Source organism: Xyrauchen texanus, chromosome 36 (assembly GCF_025860055.1).
Source record: "Xyrauchen texanus isolate HMW12.3.18 chromosome 36, RBS_HiC_50CHRs, whole genome shotgun sequence".
In the NCBI taxonomy this organism is placed as follows: domain Eukaryota; kingdom Metazoa; phylum Chordata; class Actinopteri; order Cypriniformes; family Catostomidae; genus Xyrauchen; species Xyrauchen texanus.
This window is the reverse complement of record NC_068311.1, coordinates 33,652,886-33,672,084: the sequence shown is the minus strand read 5'-3', so window position 1 is coordinate 33,672,084 and position 19,199 is coordinate 33,652,886. Positions and strand designations below refer to the sequence as shown.

The following is a 19,199-nucleotide window of genomic DNA, read 5'->3' as shown; positions in this document are numbered from 1 at the left end:
AAATTAAAGTGCAATAAAACCACAATTTGTATTAGATAAGATACAAGGACAAGTTTGTTGCAGATTAAAAGAGATATTAATAGAAAGTAGTCTGTATATATTTAAAGTGTGTTACGGTTTATTTGCAGGAGTCCCAGGAGGAGCAGGGATACTACCTGGAGCAGGGACAGTACCTGGAGCAGGAGGAGTACTAGTGCCTGGAACTGGGACAGGAGCTGGGGTTGGAGGTAAATGATTGAAATGACCAATGAACAGGTCAATATCAATGTTCAATGTACTAGCAATGAATAAGACTTATTTTAATGTTTGCAGGATATCCTGGTGGTGTCAAACCTCCGAAAACTGGTATGCTAGTTTCAATAGCACGCAGATTCATCCATACTTACGTTTACATGTCTTTTGCCATGAGTTTTAATCATGTCATGCAACAATAATTCTACTACCACTGTTGTGTGATAGGTGCTGGGATCACTGGAACTGGTGTAGCAGTTCCTGGTGCAACACCTGGTGGTGATGTGGTGGTTGTACCAGGTGGGACAGGGATTGGCGTTCCTGGTGGTACTGGGGTTCCATTTGCACCAAGTGGGAAACCAGGTACAATAAACCACTTTACTGATGGTTGCATTTTCACCATCAATTGGCAAAAGCCATTAAGCACATGGTTTGTCATGCTTTAGTAGAACACTAAAAATGTGTTACTTCACAGCAAAGCTCCCAACCTTGGCTCCTGCTGGGACTGCGGTACCAGGTAAACAAACAAGCACACAAACAAACAAAAACAGTACTGCTGATTCTGTATGATAAATTGGTGATCTCTATGCAAGGTTACATTTTGTTTACTTGCTACTAATCAATCAGTGCAACTTATAGTACAAATGTACTAAAGACCATCACTTTAGATCACTTCATCACTTATTTGAGGGACCAAAAAATTTGAATAGGACGTGAATTGGATGTTAACATAATTAATTACTTACATTGTAAATGTAACTTACAACTTAAAACTAACCTTCAAAACAGTCTCCAATCCCCACAAATGGTTATACAGACAACACTAAAGAAATTAAATAAAATAAAAAAAAAATTATATTTATAGTGCCTAGTGGTAAGCCAAGCTGTAAATTATGCGACTAAATCTTCCTATGAAGTGCTCATTGCAAGTGCCTGGTCCTTGATAGCATGACATTAGCCGCATTTCCACTATCAGGCCAAACAAGGGCATTTGCTAGTGCATGCCAGGGCCAGTTGCGTTCCCACTATCACTTCTGGGGCTTCATCGTGCCTCCTCAGTGTTTACCCTGGGCCAACACCAATGGTTTTTGGCCCGCCAATTACTCATGGCCCAAACAAGGCACTCAGGGATTGAGGCAGGTACAATGTCATAGGTGGAGTTTCGCCGAACTTGTCAGGATATGTATCCAGCGCACAATGGTTCAGGTTAGGGGGAAAAATAAAGAAATAAATTTGGGCACAGTACAAATCCGTTAAAATGCAAAATGGACAAAAAAATTACTTTCCATGGTTCGGTGAACTTTCATTGACGGTGAGCTGAGACATCGTCCATTTTTACATTCAATATAAACTCAATATTTTAGATTAATAGATAACATGATGCCTCAACTTGAGCTTCCCTCTTTCTTGTGAAATGGCGGAGGTGTGTGACATTGGAACCAGGGAAGCGTATTAAGGTCAAAACTGCGGGGCTATTGGCCCGATCGATTTTTTATCTTGCGGATTCAGGTCCGAAGCTATTGGCCCTGACTAGCTAGTAAATAGCCCTGGCTTGCTCTGACCCAAAAGTGGAAAAGCAGCGATTGTTTTCCCTGTGGACCTGTAAAAATCTGTGCACTTTTTCAACCGGAAGTTGTGTAAAGCCGGCCAACCAGATTAGAGCTTGTGATTTTGAGAAAACCCTTGCCATTGTTAGTGCATTAGATGGTTTGTCAACCCTAACCTTGAGACTATACAACACTTTATTGTTATGATTTCTTACTTTATATTAGAGGAGCAAACCTTTTATAATTACAAGAAATGAACAGTTGCTCATACTGTTAATAATATTATGCATTTATTCATATGAACATCTGATTTGTATGAGTGCTTCTTCCCCCACTAAGCATCTTAGACAGTTTCCCCTGGCAGCTTGCTGTTATTTTCTGTTTCCCCCTATCTAGCAAAAATCAGCCTTCCTAGCCCATAACAATCCATAGCTGGTTTCCTTCAGGTTATTTCCTCCACAATGGCACCCTGTAATTGCAGCAGTCTGTGGCTGCTTCTACCCATGCTGAAATGTCTGCATGTCTTCTCAACTAGTCACATCTGTGCTGCTTGTCTTTGACTGCAAGGGTTGAAGGTGGAACATTTTGTTTCTTGGCAGGACCGACGGCTATTGTAGCAACTGGCAAGGCCCCTAAGCTCAGTAAGATCTAATGTTTTGCATGTTCAAATGTCTTGTCTAAATGCAGCGGAACTACATTCCCGTAAAGGTCTCGCTTTCATCCCTTTCATTTTCCCTCTAACTTCGGCACTATCTGTACTTGAGTTTGCCTTGTAGTCTGTTTTGTCAGATGTCTAACTGACAATCTTTACCTCTACCAGGATATTGTCCTACAGATGGTCCTCTGGGCAGTGATGTTGTGTCTTAGCTTAGCTCCCAATGTTTTGTGCATTTTATTAGTCTTCGTGTATTTAGATTCACTCATGCATACTTGCGTATTAATAGTATGCCATTTTTTTGTTCTTCTTTTTTGTGTAGGTGCGACAGGAGTTGGTCAAGGTGTGTGGTAAATGATGATTTCCTCAGATGACATGTTTTAATCATCTGAGTGTTTTCATTTGATTCATCAGACATCTGTTGATCAAGCATTGATGGATAATTCTCAGGAAAAGGTACCATTTGTGTCTAGAAAAGTACGTTTTTTTTTAACCCATTAATTATTACATACTTTGGGTCTTTAAAGACCTGGCATGTGCATATCTCTCACAAATTGATCTACAAATTCCCAGAGAGTGTACAATTTTCAAAGCATCTTAAAGACCATTTGAAGATAAAATCAAATATATTTTATTATTCGATTACACATCCCGGATCACCAATGACTTCTGGTAATTAAGCATTTAGAAAATATATATTTTCATTTAAGAAATCATGTTTCATGTTTTAATTTTAAAATGTATTTTTCATTACACACAAATCAGACTTAAATCTATCTAATAACGTAACCAAGTTTAGTACATCTTCGGGACACAAACTGGGCAAAAATGGCACTATTTCCTGAGAATGACTCCTCTGGCCATTATGATGCATGTTGTATTATAGCTTGTGTTTGTCTGTGTGCACTCATGTGTTTGTAATCATGCCATGTTCTGTTACTCAGGTGGTGGGCAAAGAGTGCCTACAGCTGGTAAGTACAGTAAATATAAAGTATGATTTAGAACAGAGTAACTTGCCAGCTTTTTTAAGTCTGTATCAGTGATCTATATTCAGCGACGCCTCTGTTCTCTGTGCTTGAAATGCAGGAGGGTCTAAACCTGGAGCTGGTGAGTCCTGCCCTAACAAAAAAGCACTGCAACTGTACTATGGTAAAGTGACGTGAATCAGAGGCCTATATGCAATTTTACTAAAATATGTACACTTTGGAAAAATTTAAAAATAGGTTTTTAAATTACATTTCTATCCGGTGCACTAGCAGGCTGAAACTTGAGTATGTTCATCTCAGATCGGCCCTCTATAAAGTTTTATTATGCTAAAGTCATGTAGAACATTTATTTATGATTTACTCAGTGTGATCTGTTGTTTGAATTACCCACTGTAGCATTTCTGCAACATTTGACATTTTTTTTTTTTTTTTACATTGACACAATTTTTCATTTTTTGCAATGTTGCCACTTTTCTATCACTCAAAATGTTGGGAATAGAGAGAGAAAATACACGTCAAATAATGATCTAAAACAGTCAGAAATGGTGTCAGTATAAGCCCCTCATTATTTAGTACATGGTCAACAGAAACGTGTAAATGCTTCACGCTGCAACCCCCCCAAATCTACGACCGTGCCCACCTGAAATGAGTTATGATACACATGGCCGCCAGAACAGCGAGGAGGCTTTTGACCCATAACTTTTAATTATACTGAGGTGATGCCGCAGCACCATTGAGTGAATTGTGATTATTATTATTATTATTATTATTATTATTATTAATAATAAGTGTAAAGAGATTCCCTGCACGGAGCAGCAGGAGGCGGGCTCGCAACTGAAGACACGGGCAAAAATAAGACAGTTCGACTTAGCTGAGCTACCAATCAGGACGTTCGTTGTAGACGCGATCTCACGATTGGATATTTTTCAACCAATAATATTTTCTATTTCAATAGAGGGCGGGACATTTCTAGCATCTAGTTAGAAGCGTGCGCACTGCTGGAGTCACCATAATTATTTTGCACTGTTTATTTACTTCGCGGTTAAAAGTGAAAATATGCATTTAAATAAAAACGTATGCTATTCTACATACTGAGTGTCACTGCACCAAGTTTTGTACACAAATAAAACAAATAGCCTGGTCATTAACACTTATGTACTGTATTGTAATACACGATCGACCACAACATTAAAAACACCTGTCTAATATTGTGTAGGTCCCCCCTCGTGCCACCAAAACAGCGCCAAACCGCATAACAGCATTCAGAGATTATATTCTTCTCAACACAATTGTACACAGCGGTTGCGTTACCATAGACTTTGCCAGTTCGACACAATCTGGCCATTCTGAGGAGCGGGTTGCCACTGTTTTGGCGGCACAAGTGGGACCTACACAATATTAGGCAGGTGTTTTTATTTATTTGATCCTTTTTCTCGCCAATTTTGGAATGCCCAATTCCCACTACTTAATAGGTCCTCGTGGTGGCATGGTTACTCGCCTCAATCCGGATGGCAAAGGACAAGTCTCAGTCGCCTCTGCTTCTGAGACCGTCAATCCGCGCATCTGATCATGTGACTCATGTGCATGACACCACGGAGACTCCCAGCATGTGGAGACTCATGCTACGCTCCACGATCCACGCACAACTCACCACACGCCCCATTGAGAGTGAGAACCACTAATCACCACCACGAGGAGGTTACCCCATGTGACTCTACCCTCCCTAGCAACCGGGTCAATTCGGTTGCTTAGGAGAACTGGTTGGAGTCACTCAAACTCATGACTCAGGGGTGGTAGTCAGCGTCAATACTCGCTGAGATACCTAGACCCCCGGCAGGTGGTTTTAATGTTGAGGCTGATCAGTGTATAAGATAGCGTGTACACTCAGTCATACCTATACAGTGCTTAACAGTTTATTATGTATGAGGTTATGTATGTATCCTGTTAGTTTATTAATATTGTTAATATTATTTATTAATGTAGGCTATTGATAAATATACATGTTTTACACCTTTTATATAAGTGTAAATGTATGCCTTGTTGAGACGGGGTGTGTTCTGTTTTTATATAAATGTATTATAAACTCATTATAAACGTCACACAGTGTGAAACTATCGAGCTTCATGCGTTTCTCCACTAGAGGCCACCGTTCACACAGTCTCGCATTACAGCCACACAATAATAAGTGCTTTACGTACATGTGCCACTAGAGGGCAGGGTACAATCACAATGAGCAGTGTTGTCGTAATACCTAATGCTGGATCATGTCACGCTCTACATGATTTGAGGGAAATATAAATGAATTTTGATGAGGTCAGAAGTCAGAAAGTTCAACTCCAGACTACACTTACTAAAAAGTACCATGGTGGTAGCACAATGTTTTTTATTTAAGTGTAGCTTGGTAATTCCATGGTATTTTGAAGGTGCAATGTAAATACCTTGGTAAATGAATATAGTACCATGGCCTATATTAAAGTACCACAATCTGATACATCACTCTACCATGATACCTCCACAGTACTATTGTAAGCACTTTTTTTGTAGAGACAGGCAGACAGAGACAGTCAAGTCTACCGAAAGAAGACAAGTTTGACCTCATGATATACTTATCGACACCACAAAGAGTTTCAATTGAAATCAAATACAGATTCCCACTAGGTGAAACCCTAAACAAAAATGCGAATCATATTCCGCTGTGATCAACACTTGTGTAGATGGATTAAACATCTACCCTCACCACTTTTTTATTTACAGGTCCTGGTTTGGTTTACCCCTATGGATATGGTAAATATGTCATTGCATTGTTGAAGTCAAGATAATTATTAGCACACCAGATATTAAAGATTTCAGTCATTAAGGTCAATCAAAGTCAAACTGAAGCCCAATGTGTCTTCTTCCTGTTGATTTAGGTCCATATTACGGTGGCGCTGGACCAACTGGAGTTGGAACAGGTGTGTTACCTGGAGCCAAACCTCTGAAAGCTCCCGGTGAGACACTTTACCACAGTCTGCTCAGTGTTTATATGTATATTTACAGCAGTTATATGCGCAAACAGAATGACATGGGCAATGTTTAAAATAGCATACTACAATACTACTCCTATGATTTTTGCAGTATGCAGCATGTGTGAAGTGAATGAAAATGTTTCTGACTTGACCTTCCCTTTCCAATCGGATGAATGAATCAGAAGTAATATCAACTTTGTTTTCGTGACTGCCAAGAGTTCAGATATTTTTACACAAGCTCGGATTAAAAAAGCAAAATAACTATATATATTTCCAAAATGATAACTACTAGATGCCCCTTTCTTAATTAAACATGCATCGTAATGCGGTCAAGAGACAACAGCGCAACATATTACTGTTTTAAATCTTTATTTGTTGCATATTGTATACTGTCCAGGATCTTTTCAAACAGTTTGCAGTAAATAGTACTGAAAATATTTAATGTGTGTGTGTGTGTGTGTGTGTGTGTGGCAGGTGTTGGTGGTGTAGGAGGAGTTGGAGGGGTAGGAGCTGTTCCTGGACTCACACCTGGAGCAGGTAAGGCGTCACACCATACACCTCTGCATTTTACATTAGCCCTATTTTACTTATAGGTTTTCTGTCACTATCTCAAATGTATTTGTGCTTATTGTTATAATCAGTGCTGGTGAAATCTGCTTACAAAGTAATTAGATACTGTAATTGAATTTCCTTTTTCAACCCTCTACGGACACGTTGGAGAAAGTTGTAAATGTAAGCGTAATACAACTGAAAACTATAAAAAGATATTAAGAAAACCAAGAAGGAGTATCATATAACAATTTAAATATAAGATATATAATTTTTTCATATATATGACTTCATGCAATATAGTATTTGATATTGAACATTTTATTTTCATATTTTACATTTGATCTTTTTAATCACATTTTTTAAACGAGTTATTTCACATTCTATCAATTTATATGATGTCAACAGATTGCATTTTCAATAATGATACAAGCTGTTTGTTCAAAATATTACAAGATTAGAACATAATGAAATAGAATGAAGATTTATATTATAAAAATGATAATGTAAGTGCTACTATATCAAAACTACTATGCAAACAAATACAAAATAAAACAAGGGTTACCAAACATTTGTATAGATTCTGCAAGAACCAATTTGTTAAATTCTTTCATATTTACAGAGTTTTCTAAAGTTAAAATATTATTTATCATAACGTATGATTGTGCTTTTACATATTTATGTATTTACACATTTATTACACGTACTACATCACTACATTTTATAACATGCTTGTTTATATGTACTTGAGTGATTTATATAGAGTTTACATTGATACGGATAACAAGCGCTAAATTGGTACTGTCTCTTTAAGAGAACCAGCAGCTCCCTGAGCAAGCAAATGTTAACAGTTGAATTAGCGCATCACACATTCACGAGAGAGAAGTTGATTTTCCCTCAAATGGCAATGTATGATTAGAAATAATGACAGAAAATAACAGAAAAGATATTAGAAGTGACATGAAATAAAAATGGGGTTCCTGGGTCTCGTCTTTGGACGCACAATACACGGAACGAAGCAAAAGGAAATTTTCACTTGTATAATGTGTATGACTTGCTTGTACAAATATTTATTGTACACATTCTCAAATTCCAATCTACAACCTCTCGAATTTTACAGCACTTTTACCTTCTAACAGTCGTCCATAAGGTGTGTTACTTGTGTAGACATGCTTTACAACGGAAAATGTTGTTAAATCAGAGTTAAATTCAATGTCAATGCCATTTCAGGGCTGAACACAATTCTAGAAAAAATTTTCACAACATGATCTCATTTAACTTTTCGTGATTTCCTTCTGCTGTTGTAGCACATCCGCCTCAAGGTTTGACATGTTGTGCATTCTGAGATAATATTCTGCTCACCGCAATTGTTATCTGAGTTACCGTAGACTTTCTGTCAGTTCAAACCAGTCTGGCCATTCTCCGTTGACCTCTCTCATCAAGAAGGTGTTTCTGTCCCCAGAACTGCCGATCACTGGATGTGTTTTGTGTTTTTGGCACCATTCTGAGTAAATTCTAGAGACTGTTGTTTGTGAAAATCCCAGAAATACTCAAACCAGCCCGTCTGACACCAACAATCATCCAAGGTCCACATCACTGAGATCACATTTTTCCCCAATCTGATGGTTGATGTTAACAGTAACTGAAGCTCCTGACCCATATCTGCATGATTTTATACATTGCACAGCTGACACATGATTGGCTGATTAGATGATCGCATGAATAAGTAGGTGTTCAAGTGTTCCTAATGAAGTGATCAGTGAGTGAACGTTTGAACTTAAAATGTTGGTTAAAAAAGTTCATATAATTGGTCAACTAGCCAATTCCAGTTAGTAACACCGGTCTCTTGTTTCAGGTGCGGGGATTCCAGCAGGTGTGGGTTTAGGAGCTGGTGCTAAACCACCCAAACCAGGTAGGAAAATAAATCATTCAACATTTATCTTCTACACTGTGATATCAGTGTAGAACATTCCAGAAGCTTGGTGAAAATGACACAAAAGGTAGAAACGTGCTCTGGTGAATCGCCATTCAAGCTTTGATTTGTAGCAGATTCCTCATGGACATTAGCAATTAGAGGGTCATTTGTAGAAATACTGTTTGATATTATGGCTGATTCTTATTGCACTTATTCTTATTGATATGTGTGTCTCCTCTTGCTCTTTCTACAGGCTACGGCTCTTTGGGTACAGGATATGGACAGCCAGGTAAGGCGATATTTCTCTAACCTCTTATTTTAAGTATTCACAGTACTGTGCTAATGTTTTAGTCACTTGTGAAAAATGTTGCATAGTGAGGATCTTTTGTAATACAATGACATAAATAGTTTTCATTTATCACTTAACGACATACAAAGGTCCAGTAAACATTAAAAAGCTAAATCAATATTCGGCATGACCACCTTTGCCTTTAAAACTCAATTCTAACACAGTTTCTCCTGGTTGTTGTCAAATCAGATGTTTCACAGTTCTTCTCTCTTTATGTAATCAACTCATCTTTAAGTCATCCCATATGTGTATGACTTTCCTTCTTCAGCAGAACTGCAGTGCAGATTTTTATAAGCACATTTCAGCTCTGTTTGTCCATACAGTGACAGTGAGTGTGTGCTGTGAGTCTGATGACTGTTTGTCCATACAGTGACAGTGAGTGTGTGCTGTGAGTCTGATGACTGTTTGTCCATACAGTGACAGTGAGTGTGTGCTGTGAGTCTGATGACTGTTTGTCCATACAGTGACAGTGAGTGTGTGCTGTGAGTCTGATGACTGTTTGTCCATACAGTGACAGTGAGTGTGTGCTGTGAGTCTGATGACTGTTTGTCCATACAGTGACAGTGAGTGTGTGCTGTGAGTCTGATGACTGTTTGTCCATACAGTGACAGTGAGTGTGTGCTGTGAGACTGATGACTGTTTGTCCATACAGTGACAGTGAGTGTGTGCTCTGAGTCTGATGACTGTTTGTCCATACAGTGACAGTGAGTGTGTGCTGTGAGTCTGAGGACTGTTTGTCCATACAGTGACAGTGAGTGTGTGCTGTGAGTCTGAGGACTGTTTGTCCATACAGTGACAGTGAGTGTGTGCTGTGAGTCTGAGGACTGTTTGTCCATACAGTGACAGTGAGTGTGTGCTGTGAGTCTGATGACTGTTTGTCCATACAGTGACAGTGAGTGTGTGCTGTGAGTCTGATGACTGTTTGTGCATACAGTGACAGTGAGTGTGTGCTGTGAGTCTGATGACTGTTTGTCCATACAGTGACAGTGAGTGTGTGCTGTGAGTCTGATGACTGTTTGTCCATACAGTGACAGTGAGTGTGTGCTGTGAGTCTGATGACTGTTTGTCCATACAGTGACAGTGAGTGTGTGCTGTGAGTCTGATGACTGTTTGTCCATACAGTGACAGTGAGTGTGTGCTGTGAGTCTGATGACTGTTTGTCCATACAGTGACAGTGAGTGTGTGCTGTGAGTCTGATGACTGTTTGTCCATACAGTGACAGTGAGTGTGTGCTGTGAGTCTGATGACTGTTTGTCCATACAGTGACAGTGAGTGTGTGCTGTGAGTCTGATGACTGTTTGTCCATACAGTGACAGTGAGTGTGTGCTGTGAGTCTGATGACTGTTTGTCCATACAGTGACAGTGAGTGTGTGCTGTGAGTCTGATGACTGTTTGTCCATACAGTGACAGTGAGTGTGTGCTGTGAGTCTGATGACTGTTTGTCCATACAGTGACAGTGAGTGTGTGCTGTGAGTCTGATGACTGTTTGTCCATACAGTGACAGTGAGTGTGTGCTGTGAGTCTGATGACTGTTTGTCCATACAGTGACAGTGAGTGTGTGCTGTGAGTCTGATGACTGTTTGTCCATACAGTGACAGTGAGTGTGTGCTGTGAGTCTGATGACTGTTTGTCCATACAGTGACAGTGAGTGTGTGCTGTGAGTCTGATGACTGTTTGTCCATACAGTGACAGTGAGTGTGTGCTGTGAGTCTGATGACTGTTTGTCCATACAGTGACAGTGAGTGTGTGCTGTGAGTCTGATGACTGTTTGTCCATACAGTGACAGTGAGTGTGTGCTGTGAGTCTGATGACTGTTTATCCATACAGTGACAGTGAGTGTGTGCTGTGAGTCTGATGACTGTTTGTCCATACAGTGACAGTGAGTGTGTGCTGTGAGTCTGATGACTGTTTGTCCATACAGTGACAGTGAGTGTGTGCTGTGAGACTGATGACTGTTTGTCCATACAGTGACAGTGAGTGTGTGCTGTGAGTCTGATGACTGTTTGTCCATACAGTGACAGTGAGTGTGTGCTGTGAGTCTGATGACTGTTTGTCCATACAGTGACAGTGAGTGTGTGCTGTGAGTCTGATGACTGTTTGTCCATACAGTGACAGTGAGTGTGTGCTGTGAGTCTGATGACTGTTTGTCCATACAGTGACAGTGAGTGTGTGCTGTGAGTCTGATGACTGTTTGTCCATACAGTGACAGTGAGTGTGTGCTGTGAGTCTGATGACTGTTTGTCCATACAGTGACAGTGAGTGTGTGCTGTGAGTCTGATGACTGTTTGTCCATACAGTGACAGTGAGTGTGTGCTCTGAGTCTGATGACTGTTTGTCCATACAGTGACAGTGAGTGTGTGCTGTGAGTCTGATGACTGTTTGTCCATACAGTGACAGTGAGTGTGTGCTGTGAGTCTGATGACTGTTTGTCCATACAGTGACAGTGAGTGTGTGCTGTGAGTCTGATGACTGTTTGTCCATACAGTGACAGTGAGTGTGTGCTCTGAGTCTGATGACTGTTTGTCCATACAGTGACAGTGAGTGTGTGCTCTGAGTCTGATGACTGTTTGTCCATACAGTGACAGTGAGTGTGTGCTGTGAGTCTGATGACTGTTTGTCCATACAGTGACAGTGAGTGTGTGCTGTGAGTCTGATGACTGTTTATCCATACAGTGACAGTGAGTGTGTGCTGTGAGTCTGATGACTGTTTGTCCATACAGTGACAGTGAGTGTGTGCTCTGAGTCTGATGACTGTTTGTGCATACAGTGACAGTGAGTGTGTGCTGTGAGTCTGATGACTGTTTGTCCATACAGTGACAGTGAGTGTGTGCTGTGAGTCTGATGACTGTTTGTCCATACAGTGACAGTGAGTGTGTGCTGTGAGTCTGATGACTGTTTGTCCATACAGTGACAGTGAGTGCGTGCTGTGAGTCTGATGACTGTTTGTCCATACAGTGACAGTGAGTGTGTGCTGTGAGTCTGATGACTGTTTGTCCATACAGTGACAGTGAGTGTGTGCTGTGAGTCTGATGACTGTTTGTCCATACAGTGACAGTGAGTGTGTGCTGTGAGACTGAGGACTGTTTGACGCTCAGTCAAATTTAGACCGCATAAAAGTAATCCACACAACTACAGTCGATCAGTTCATGACTTCAGAAGTAAATCGATAGGTTTGTGTAAAAAATAAACTTGACTTAAAGATGAGTCAATCATGAGAGGAGTTTCATTTTTGGGTGAACTAATCCTTTAAAGTATACAAAGGGGTTCATTAATAACTAATAATTCATTTACAAATGCTTTATAGATCACTGTTATAAACGCAAGCATAAAATGGGCTTTCATATAATACCTACCAAATAGTGAGCCGTTTTACCTCACATGTTATAAATGCTTAATAACACTTATATAACATTAGTAAGTACATATGAAGCATTTATTAGTTGCCAACATTAGAAATATGTACAGTATATAAATAATGGTTATCAAGCTTTATTACAGTATATGATATATGCTATGAAGACATGAAAAGTGTTTTCGCAGAGGACTTTAGGTAACTAGGACTAGGTAAAACAATTCTTTTGACATCAACATGACAAGGACAGTGACAACACAAGTGACACAAGAATTTACAGTAATGAATATAAACACAACCTGGACTGTAGCAAAATAAGATAATTCCTCCTTTAATCTCACTATAATAATCTATTTGTGCTGCATTGTGACGTTAATCATGAGGCCATTTTATGTTTTTGATGAATTAATGATTAAGTATGAATAAATGTACTTATTAAGGATTTATAACTTGTAAGTTAACATGCTGTCTATTCGTCAAGTACTGCATGAAAGTCACCCTTTTTATTCAAATGCATATCCATGATTTATAATGCTTTTATATATGACTTATTCGTCATTAATGAACCCCTTTATTAACCCTTAACAAAGGGAACATAAATGTAATTAAAGTGTTACCCATTTTTGTCTGGTGTTTGAGTTGCATGAGACCAGAATATCATAGAGACATATGTGTGTGTGCTCTTTTGTTATCTCTCTCATACACAGCACGCGCGCACACGCACGCAAGCACACACACACATGCATGCACACACACGCACACACACATGCAAGCACACGAACACACACTCACATGCACACACACGCACACACACACACATGCAAGCACACGCACACACGCGCACACACGAACACACACGCACGCACACACACACACACACACACACACACACACACACACTGCAATGATAAGGCAGAGAAGCTATCAGCATTAATCCTGTGAGCTCTAATGTGCTTTGCTATCTTGTTGGCTTTATAGCTTTAGAAGGACTTCCTGAATGAACTCCTCTGCTTATGGAAATGCACGAGAGAATGCAGATACACAGCCAGCAATAACTCCAGCCCCAGTGTAACTCATTCATTCTGAAATGTGTTTGCTATCGCAGTAATTCTATATATATTTCCTCCTGGGCTAGTTTACTTCAGCTGAAGTGCTTTATGCTTGCCTGACACTGAAATCATTTAATGTGAGATCGTGAGTAAAGTGACCGGGTGTGAAGTCATAATCTTGCATATTACATTATTAACCTTTGCTTCTCACAGGTGGTGTAGTTCCAGGTGGATATGGAGGGTACCCACAAGCATATCCAGGTACTGAAACCAAGAAATATTGTCCTATATGTCAAAATGCTCATGTCTCAGTAAGGAATAGGGTACAAGGGGCTAAAGGCCCCCCTTAAGGAAAATGTGCATTTTACTGGTCGCAAAGTGTTTTAAGATTGAAATACATTTCTTTTTATTGAAGACTGACAGAACAACATCATATTTGTAAATATAGATAATCACATTAAGTTATTTTGATTAAAACATCGATGAAAAAGTCAGTGAGGGGGCCTTTTACCCCACAGTTGGGTCATAGTGATATCGCGTAGATATAGGGGTAATACTGTAGATATAGTGCAAAATTTATAAACTCATGCAAACACTTCTGAGACAGCAAGTAACAAATTAAGAAAACACTTATTCAGAATAACTACTTCAGAAAAGTGTGCACCATTCCTTGTTCATTTCATAATATCTCAAGTATTCTATAAGCTAATGAATCTCCATTGTGATTGGTCAGTCTATGACCCCATTTACACCTGATATTATGATGCGTCGCGGGTGATCCGATCACATGTGGTCAGGTGAGACACATCACTGTTTACTCCTGGTCATTCAAAAGTGTCTCCTGTGAGCACTTGTGATCAGATTTGAAGGGGAGGGTCTCTGTTTCATGACATACATCAGTCCCTCTGTCAGAGTGTTACTGCCTGATATTAAAGCGCAACAAACTCAGAAAAGACAAAGAAAGAGCAGAAAAAATGGTGCGTTGTTTCTCCCAGATGCAGTTGAAATTTAATCTAAGCACAAACTCACATGTCAAGCAGAATGATCTGTTATTTTAGTGGATTATCTGGAATAAAGGTGCTTCAGGCCTAGTGCACACTAATACCTTTTTGTTTGAAAACGCATCTTTTTCTCTCCGTTTTGGCCTTCCGTCCACACTGAGATGAAAACGCTTGAAAACGTTAGTGTGGACGGAGAGCGTTTTGAAATGAAAATGCTGTTAGCCTCATGTGTTCATGCATCTCATCTGTGTTGATATCAGGCACACTAAAGAAAATCCGTTTTGACCATATTCATATGTGGTTTTTGCAATCTGATCACAAATCATTTTAGACCTGTGTATAGGGCCAAACACATGTAATCAGATCACCCGAAATGCATCATAATATCAGGTGTAAACGGACACCTGCAAGAAGGGGGCTTTTTTACCCCAAATACTATTGTTTCTGTTATTGGAGAGTTAGTTATATAATCACCTTCTGAACAAACTGAAAATGACTAATAAGTAGTTTGTCTGAAAATAAATGCGGTAATTTCAGGGATTCTCATTAGATTCAAAAATTTGCAATATTTTATAAGTTATTAAATAATACATCCAATTACCTCAAAATCATCCTTTAGACCGGTGGTTTTCAACTTGTTTATGACCTCAAAGGCCGAATTCCGTAATTTGATCCGATTCATCTGTCACTTGGTAATAATGCTAATGCTAAATCTCGCTCAGTGTTTGTTTCATTGGGTTAGGCTGGTACATCACATTTCTACAGTTTTTTTATGCAGTAGTACAATTTAAAATCTTTCTGATCAGTCTATGCCATGTTAATAATTTCACATTCTGTTGGGTCTATCCAATTCATGGTAATATTAATAAAGTTCAATTTATGGAAATGTTTGGTAAAAGGTTGTTTGGTACAGGAGCTACATCATGCTTAAAAATAAATAATTCACCCAAAAATGAAAATTCTCTCATCATGTACTCGCCCTCATGCCATCCTGGATGTGTATGACTTTCTTTCTTCTGCTGAACACATATTAAGATTTTTAGGAGAATATTTCAGCTCTTTTGGTTCATAAAATGAAAGTGAATGGGTGCTAAAATATTGAGGCTCTACAAATCAAATAAATCAGCATAAAAGTAGTCTAATGCATGTGCCTCCAGTGGTTTAATCCATGTCTTCAGAAGCAATATGATAGATGTGGTGAGATACAGATCAATATTTTATACATTTTTACTATTAATTCTCCTCCCTGCCCAGTCAATCTCCTCTTTAACTTTCACATTTTTCATGCATATCACCACCTACTGGGCAGAGAGAAGAATTTCTAGCAAAAATGGACTTAAATATTGATCTTTTCCTCACCCACACCTATCATATCACTTCTGAAGTCATGGATTAAACCACTGGAGTCATATGGATTACTTTTATGCTGTTTTTATGTGCTTTTTGGAGCGTCGACATTTTGGCACCCCTTCACTTACATTGAATGGACCTACAGAGCTGAAATATTAGTCTAAAAATCTTCATTTGTGTTCTTCTGAAGAAAGAAAGTCACAGACAGATGGCATGAGGGTGACTCTTTGAGTCATTCTTTTTGCTTATATAATGCCTTATGCATTGTACATTATCCCTATCATTTTATAAGTAGTAATAACTCATGTTAATGACATCATTTCTTGTGTTTTTAGGTGGATATGGTGCTGGACTTTCACCACAACAAGGTATTACTCCATTCTCCTTAAAACACAGACACAGTAGTTTGAAGCTGAGTGCTAGTTACTAGCTTTAATATTGAAATCAGTGGAATAATAGTAAAAGAATATTGAAACCTCACCACAGAGGAAACACAACACGTATTGAGACTTGTCTAAACGTGGTGTATTCATGAGCACGCTGTTTGTTTCTTTTCTTGTTTGTCAGCTAAAGCAGCTAAATATGCAGATGGACTGTCGGGATTTCTTGGAGGAGGTTATCGAGGTATGAGGGAACGATTCGAGTCTGTAGTGAACAGACAGAATTAATCCTGCTGCCACATAATCGCTGCGCTCATTTCTCAACATGCTGATCTTACATCACACCCAACACTGGCCAACTTCCTATCCAGTCAGGATTTACATAATTCAGCCAGTTCAGTTGACATACAAAATACTTTTAGAGCTACAAATGTAAAGAAATTGAGTCATTTTAGTTTTTTAGATTTATTGCAGTACTATACTTTTATAGAGTTCATAACCGTACGTTTTACTGGGACAGATGGGACGAGTAAGCACCATCTAAAATCTTACAGAGTGTACCTTTAGAATCCCATGATCAATATTTTACTCTGTGCGCAATTGTCTATGGTATAGACAAACACAATGTGCTTAAGCTAACAACACAAACAAATATAATCTTTCATGTCTTTATCGAACACATCCCATTAAACAAAAGTAAGTGAACCCTTGGACTTAATATCTGGTCAATCCTTCTTTGGCAGCAATAACCTCAATCAAGTGTTTCAGTAGCTGTGGATTACACCTGCACAACGTTCTGAAGGAATTCTGGCCCATTCTTCCTCACAGAACTGTTTCAGTTCAGACATATTCTAAAGATCTCTGGTGTGAACGACCTCTCATGAGGTCATTCCACAACACCTCTATTGGGTTCATGTCTGGGTTCTGACTGGGACACTCCAAAAGATGGATTTAATTTTTTTTGAAGTCATTCTCTAGTGGATTTACTTATATTTAGGGTCATGGTCCTGCTGCATCACCCAACTTCTACTGAGTTTCAGCTGGCGCACAGCCACCCTGATGTTATCCTGTAGGATATCTTGATAAACTTGAGAATTTGTTTTTCCTTGGATGATAGCAAACGGTCCAAATAACGGCCCTGAAGCAGCCCCAAATAATGATGCTCCCTCCACCGTACTTCACCGCTGAGATGATGTTTTCATGTCGGTATGCAGTGCCCATTTTATGCTATACGTAGTGCTGCATGTTCTTTCCAAACAATTCAGAACAATTCTTATATTCATCAGTCCACAAAACATTTTCCCAGTAGCAATATGGAGTGTCAAGTTGTTTTTTGGCAAACTTCAAATGTGCAAGAATGTTTTTGTTGGAAAGCAGCTGCTTCCTTCGAGGTGTCCTGCCATGAACACCATTCCTGTTTAATGTTTACAGTATAGTAGACTCATGAACAGAGATGCTAACCAGTTCCAATGATTACTTCAAGTCTTTATCTGTCACTCTGTGACCTTTAGGTCATCTTGGCTGGACGGCCACTTCTAGAGAGAGTACCTATAGTACTAAATCGTCTCCATTTATAGACAATTTGTCTAACTGTGGACAGATGAATATCTAAACTCTTCCAGATAACTTTGTAACACTTTCCAGCTTTATGCAAGCACATATTCTTGATCGTAGGTCTTCTGACATCTCTTTCTTGCGATGCATGGTCCATGTCAGCAGATGCCTCTTGCGAATAGCATACTCACTTGACCACACCTCCAATCTCACTTTATTGGATGCCAGGTTTGCCAACTCCTGACTCTAATTAGCTTTTGTTGTCATAAGCCTAGGGGTGCACTTACTTTTTCCAGAGCACTGTGAATGTTTAAGTGTATGTGCTCAGCAAAGACATGAAAGATTCTAACTGTTTATGTGTTGTTAGCTGAAGCACATTGTGTTTGTCTATACTTGTGACTTTAATGACCAATTCATGCAGAAAAGCAGCTAATTCCAAAGGGTTCAGAATAATTGTTTATAATAGTTAATGTTCATTGCTGTTGCTGATGCTTTATGACTTCATGTTGTGTCTATTGATACTGTCTTGTGGACTCTTGTGGTTATCTGTGTGTTGTTGTGCAGGTGGAGCCGGCTGCCAGGGCAAATACTGCGGAAAAAGAAGAAAATAAAAATGTCTTGAGATGTGAAGTGACCTCAAGAAACATGGTGCTACTGCATGCTCCAGAATGTACTTTATTCCAACAGCAGTCCCAACATGCACAAATGTTATGTTCTGTACTGATAGGAAATATTTTAGCAAATCCAGAGCGCTGTACGCTTGTGTTTTTATGACAATAATTCCAATCCTGATCGTTAATGGCACATTCCATGACGTTACTGTTTCTTATTGTACACCTCTTCATTTTGGACATTTCTGCGATCATTCGAAATTCTTCTGTTCAGTTATATTGATAATTAAGGACTCTTAGAGTCGTGGCGTTTCTAGCCCGTACAACATCTGTTACTGTCTTTGCCAACACATTCAAGGAACATGTTGAAGTGAAAGGGTCCTGTCGTACTGCTGATTACACTTTGAGGTTACAGATTTCAATTGTGGCCGAGCTCCAGCTTAGCGGTTTGTCTGTTATTTTTAACGTTTAGAGAGACCGCATCGACTTTCTGTCTGTGCAGATGGCTGCTTCATATACAATCGTCAATGGGTGAAACGCATCGAAATATTTTGGGTCATATTTCACCTTAAAAAGCTGAAAATATATTTTGAATAAAGCAAATGATGCTAATGCAGTCGTAATGCATTGGAACATTTACAATATTTGTTCATGACAGTTGAGCA

The 19,199-nt window shown here is 39.2% G+C and overlaps 1 protein-coding gene across 50 annotated transcripts in view; it reads left to right on the top strand.

The window, feature by feature from the left end:
• Window positions 1-19,199, top strand: part of LOC127629660 (elastin-like) — a 109,623-nt gene that overhangs the window by 88,581 nt on the left and 1,843 nt on the right. For 49 of the 50 annotated variants that reach the window (XM_052106852.1, XM_052106867.1, XM_052106854.1 and 46 more), the window contains 17 exons: window positions 129-227; window positions 313-345; window positions 460-594; window positions 707-748; window positions 2,378-2,419; window positions 2,756-2,776; window positions 3,378-3,404; window positions 3,520-3,540; window positions 6,174-6,203; window positions 6,329-6,406; window positions 6,899-6,961; window positions 8,829-8,885; window positions 9,142-9,177; window positions 13,852-13,899; window positions 16,325-16,357; window positions 16,557-16,613; window positions 18,488-19,199. The exon at window positions 18,488-19,199 is cut by the window's right edge and continues 1,843 nt beyond it. In XM_052106852.1, the coding sequence (XP_051962812.1) occupies window positions 129-227; window positions 313-345; window positions 460-594; window positions 707-748; window positions 2,378-2,419; window positions 2,756-2,776; window positions 3,378-3,404; window positions 3,520-3,540; window positions 6,174-6,203; window positions 6,329-6,406; window positions 6,899-6,961; window positions 8,829-8,885; window positions 9,142-9,177; window positions 13,852-13,899; window positions 16,325-16,357; window positions 16,557-16,613; window positions 18,488-18,534 (869 nt within the window). In that variant the 3' untranslated portion in view covers window positions 18,535-19,199. The remainder of the gene's footprint in view (window positions 1-128; window positions 228-312; window positions 346-459; window positions 595-706; window positions 749-2,377; window positions 2,420-2,755; window positions 2,777-3,377; window positions 3,405-3,519; window positions 3,541-6,173; window positions 6,204-6,328; window positions 6,407-6,898; window positions 6,962-8,828; window positions 8,886-9,141; window positions 9,178-13,851; window positions 13,900-16,324; window positions 16,358-16,556; window positions 16,614-18,487) is intronic. The other variant, XM_052106818.1, reaches the window with a different exon arrangement.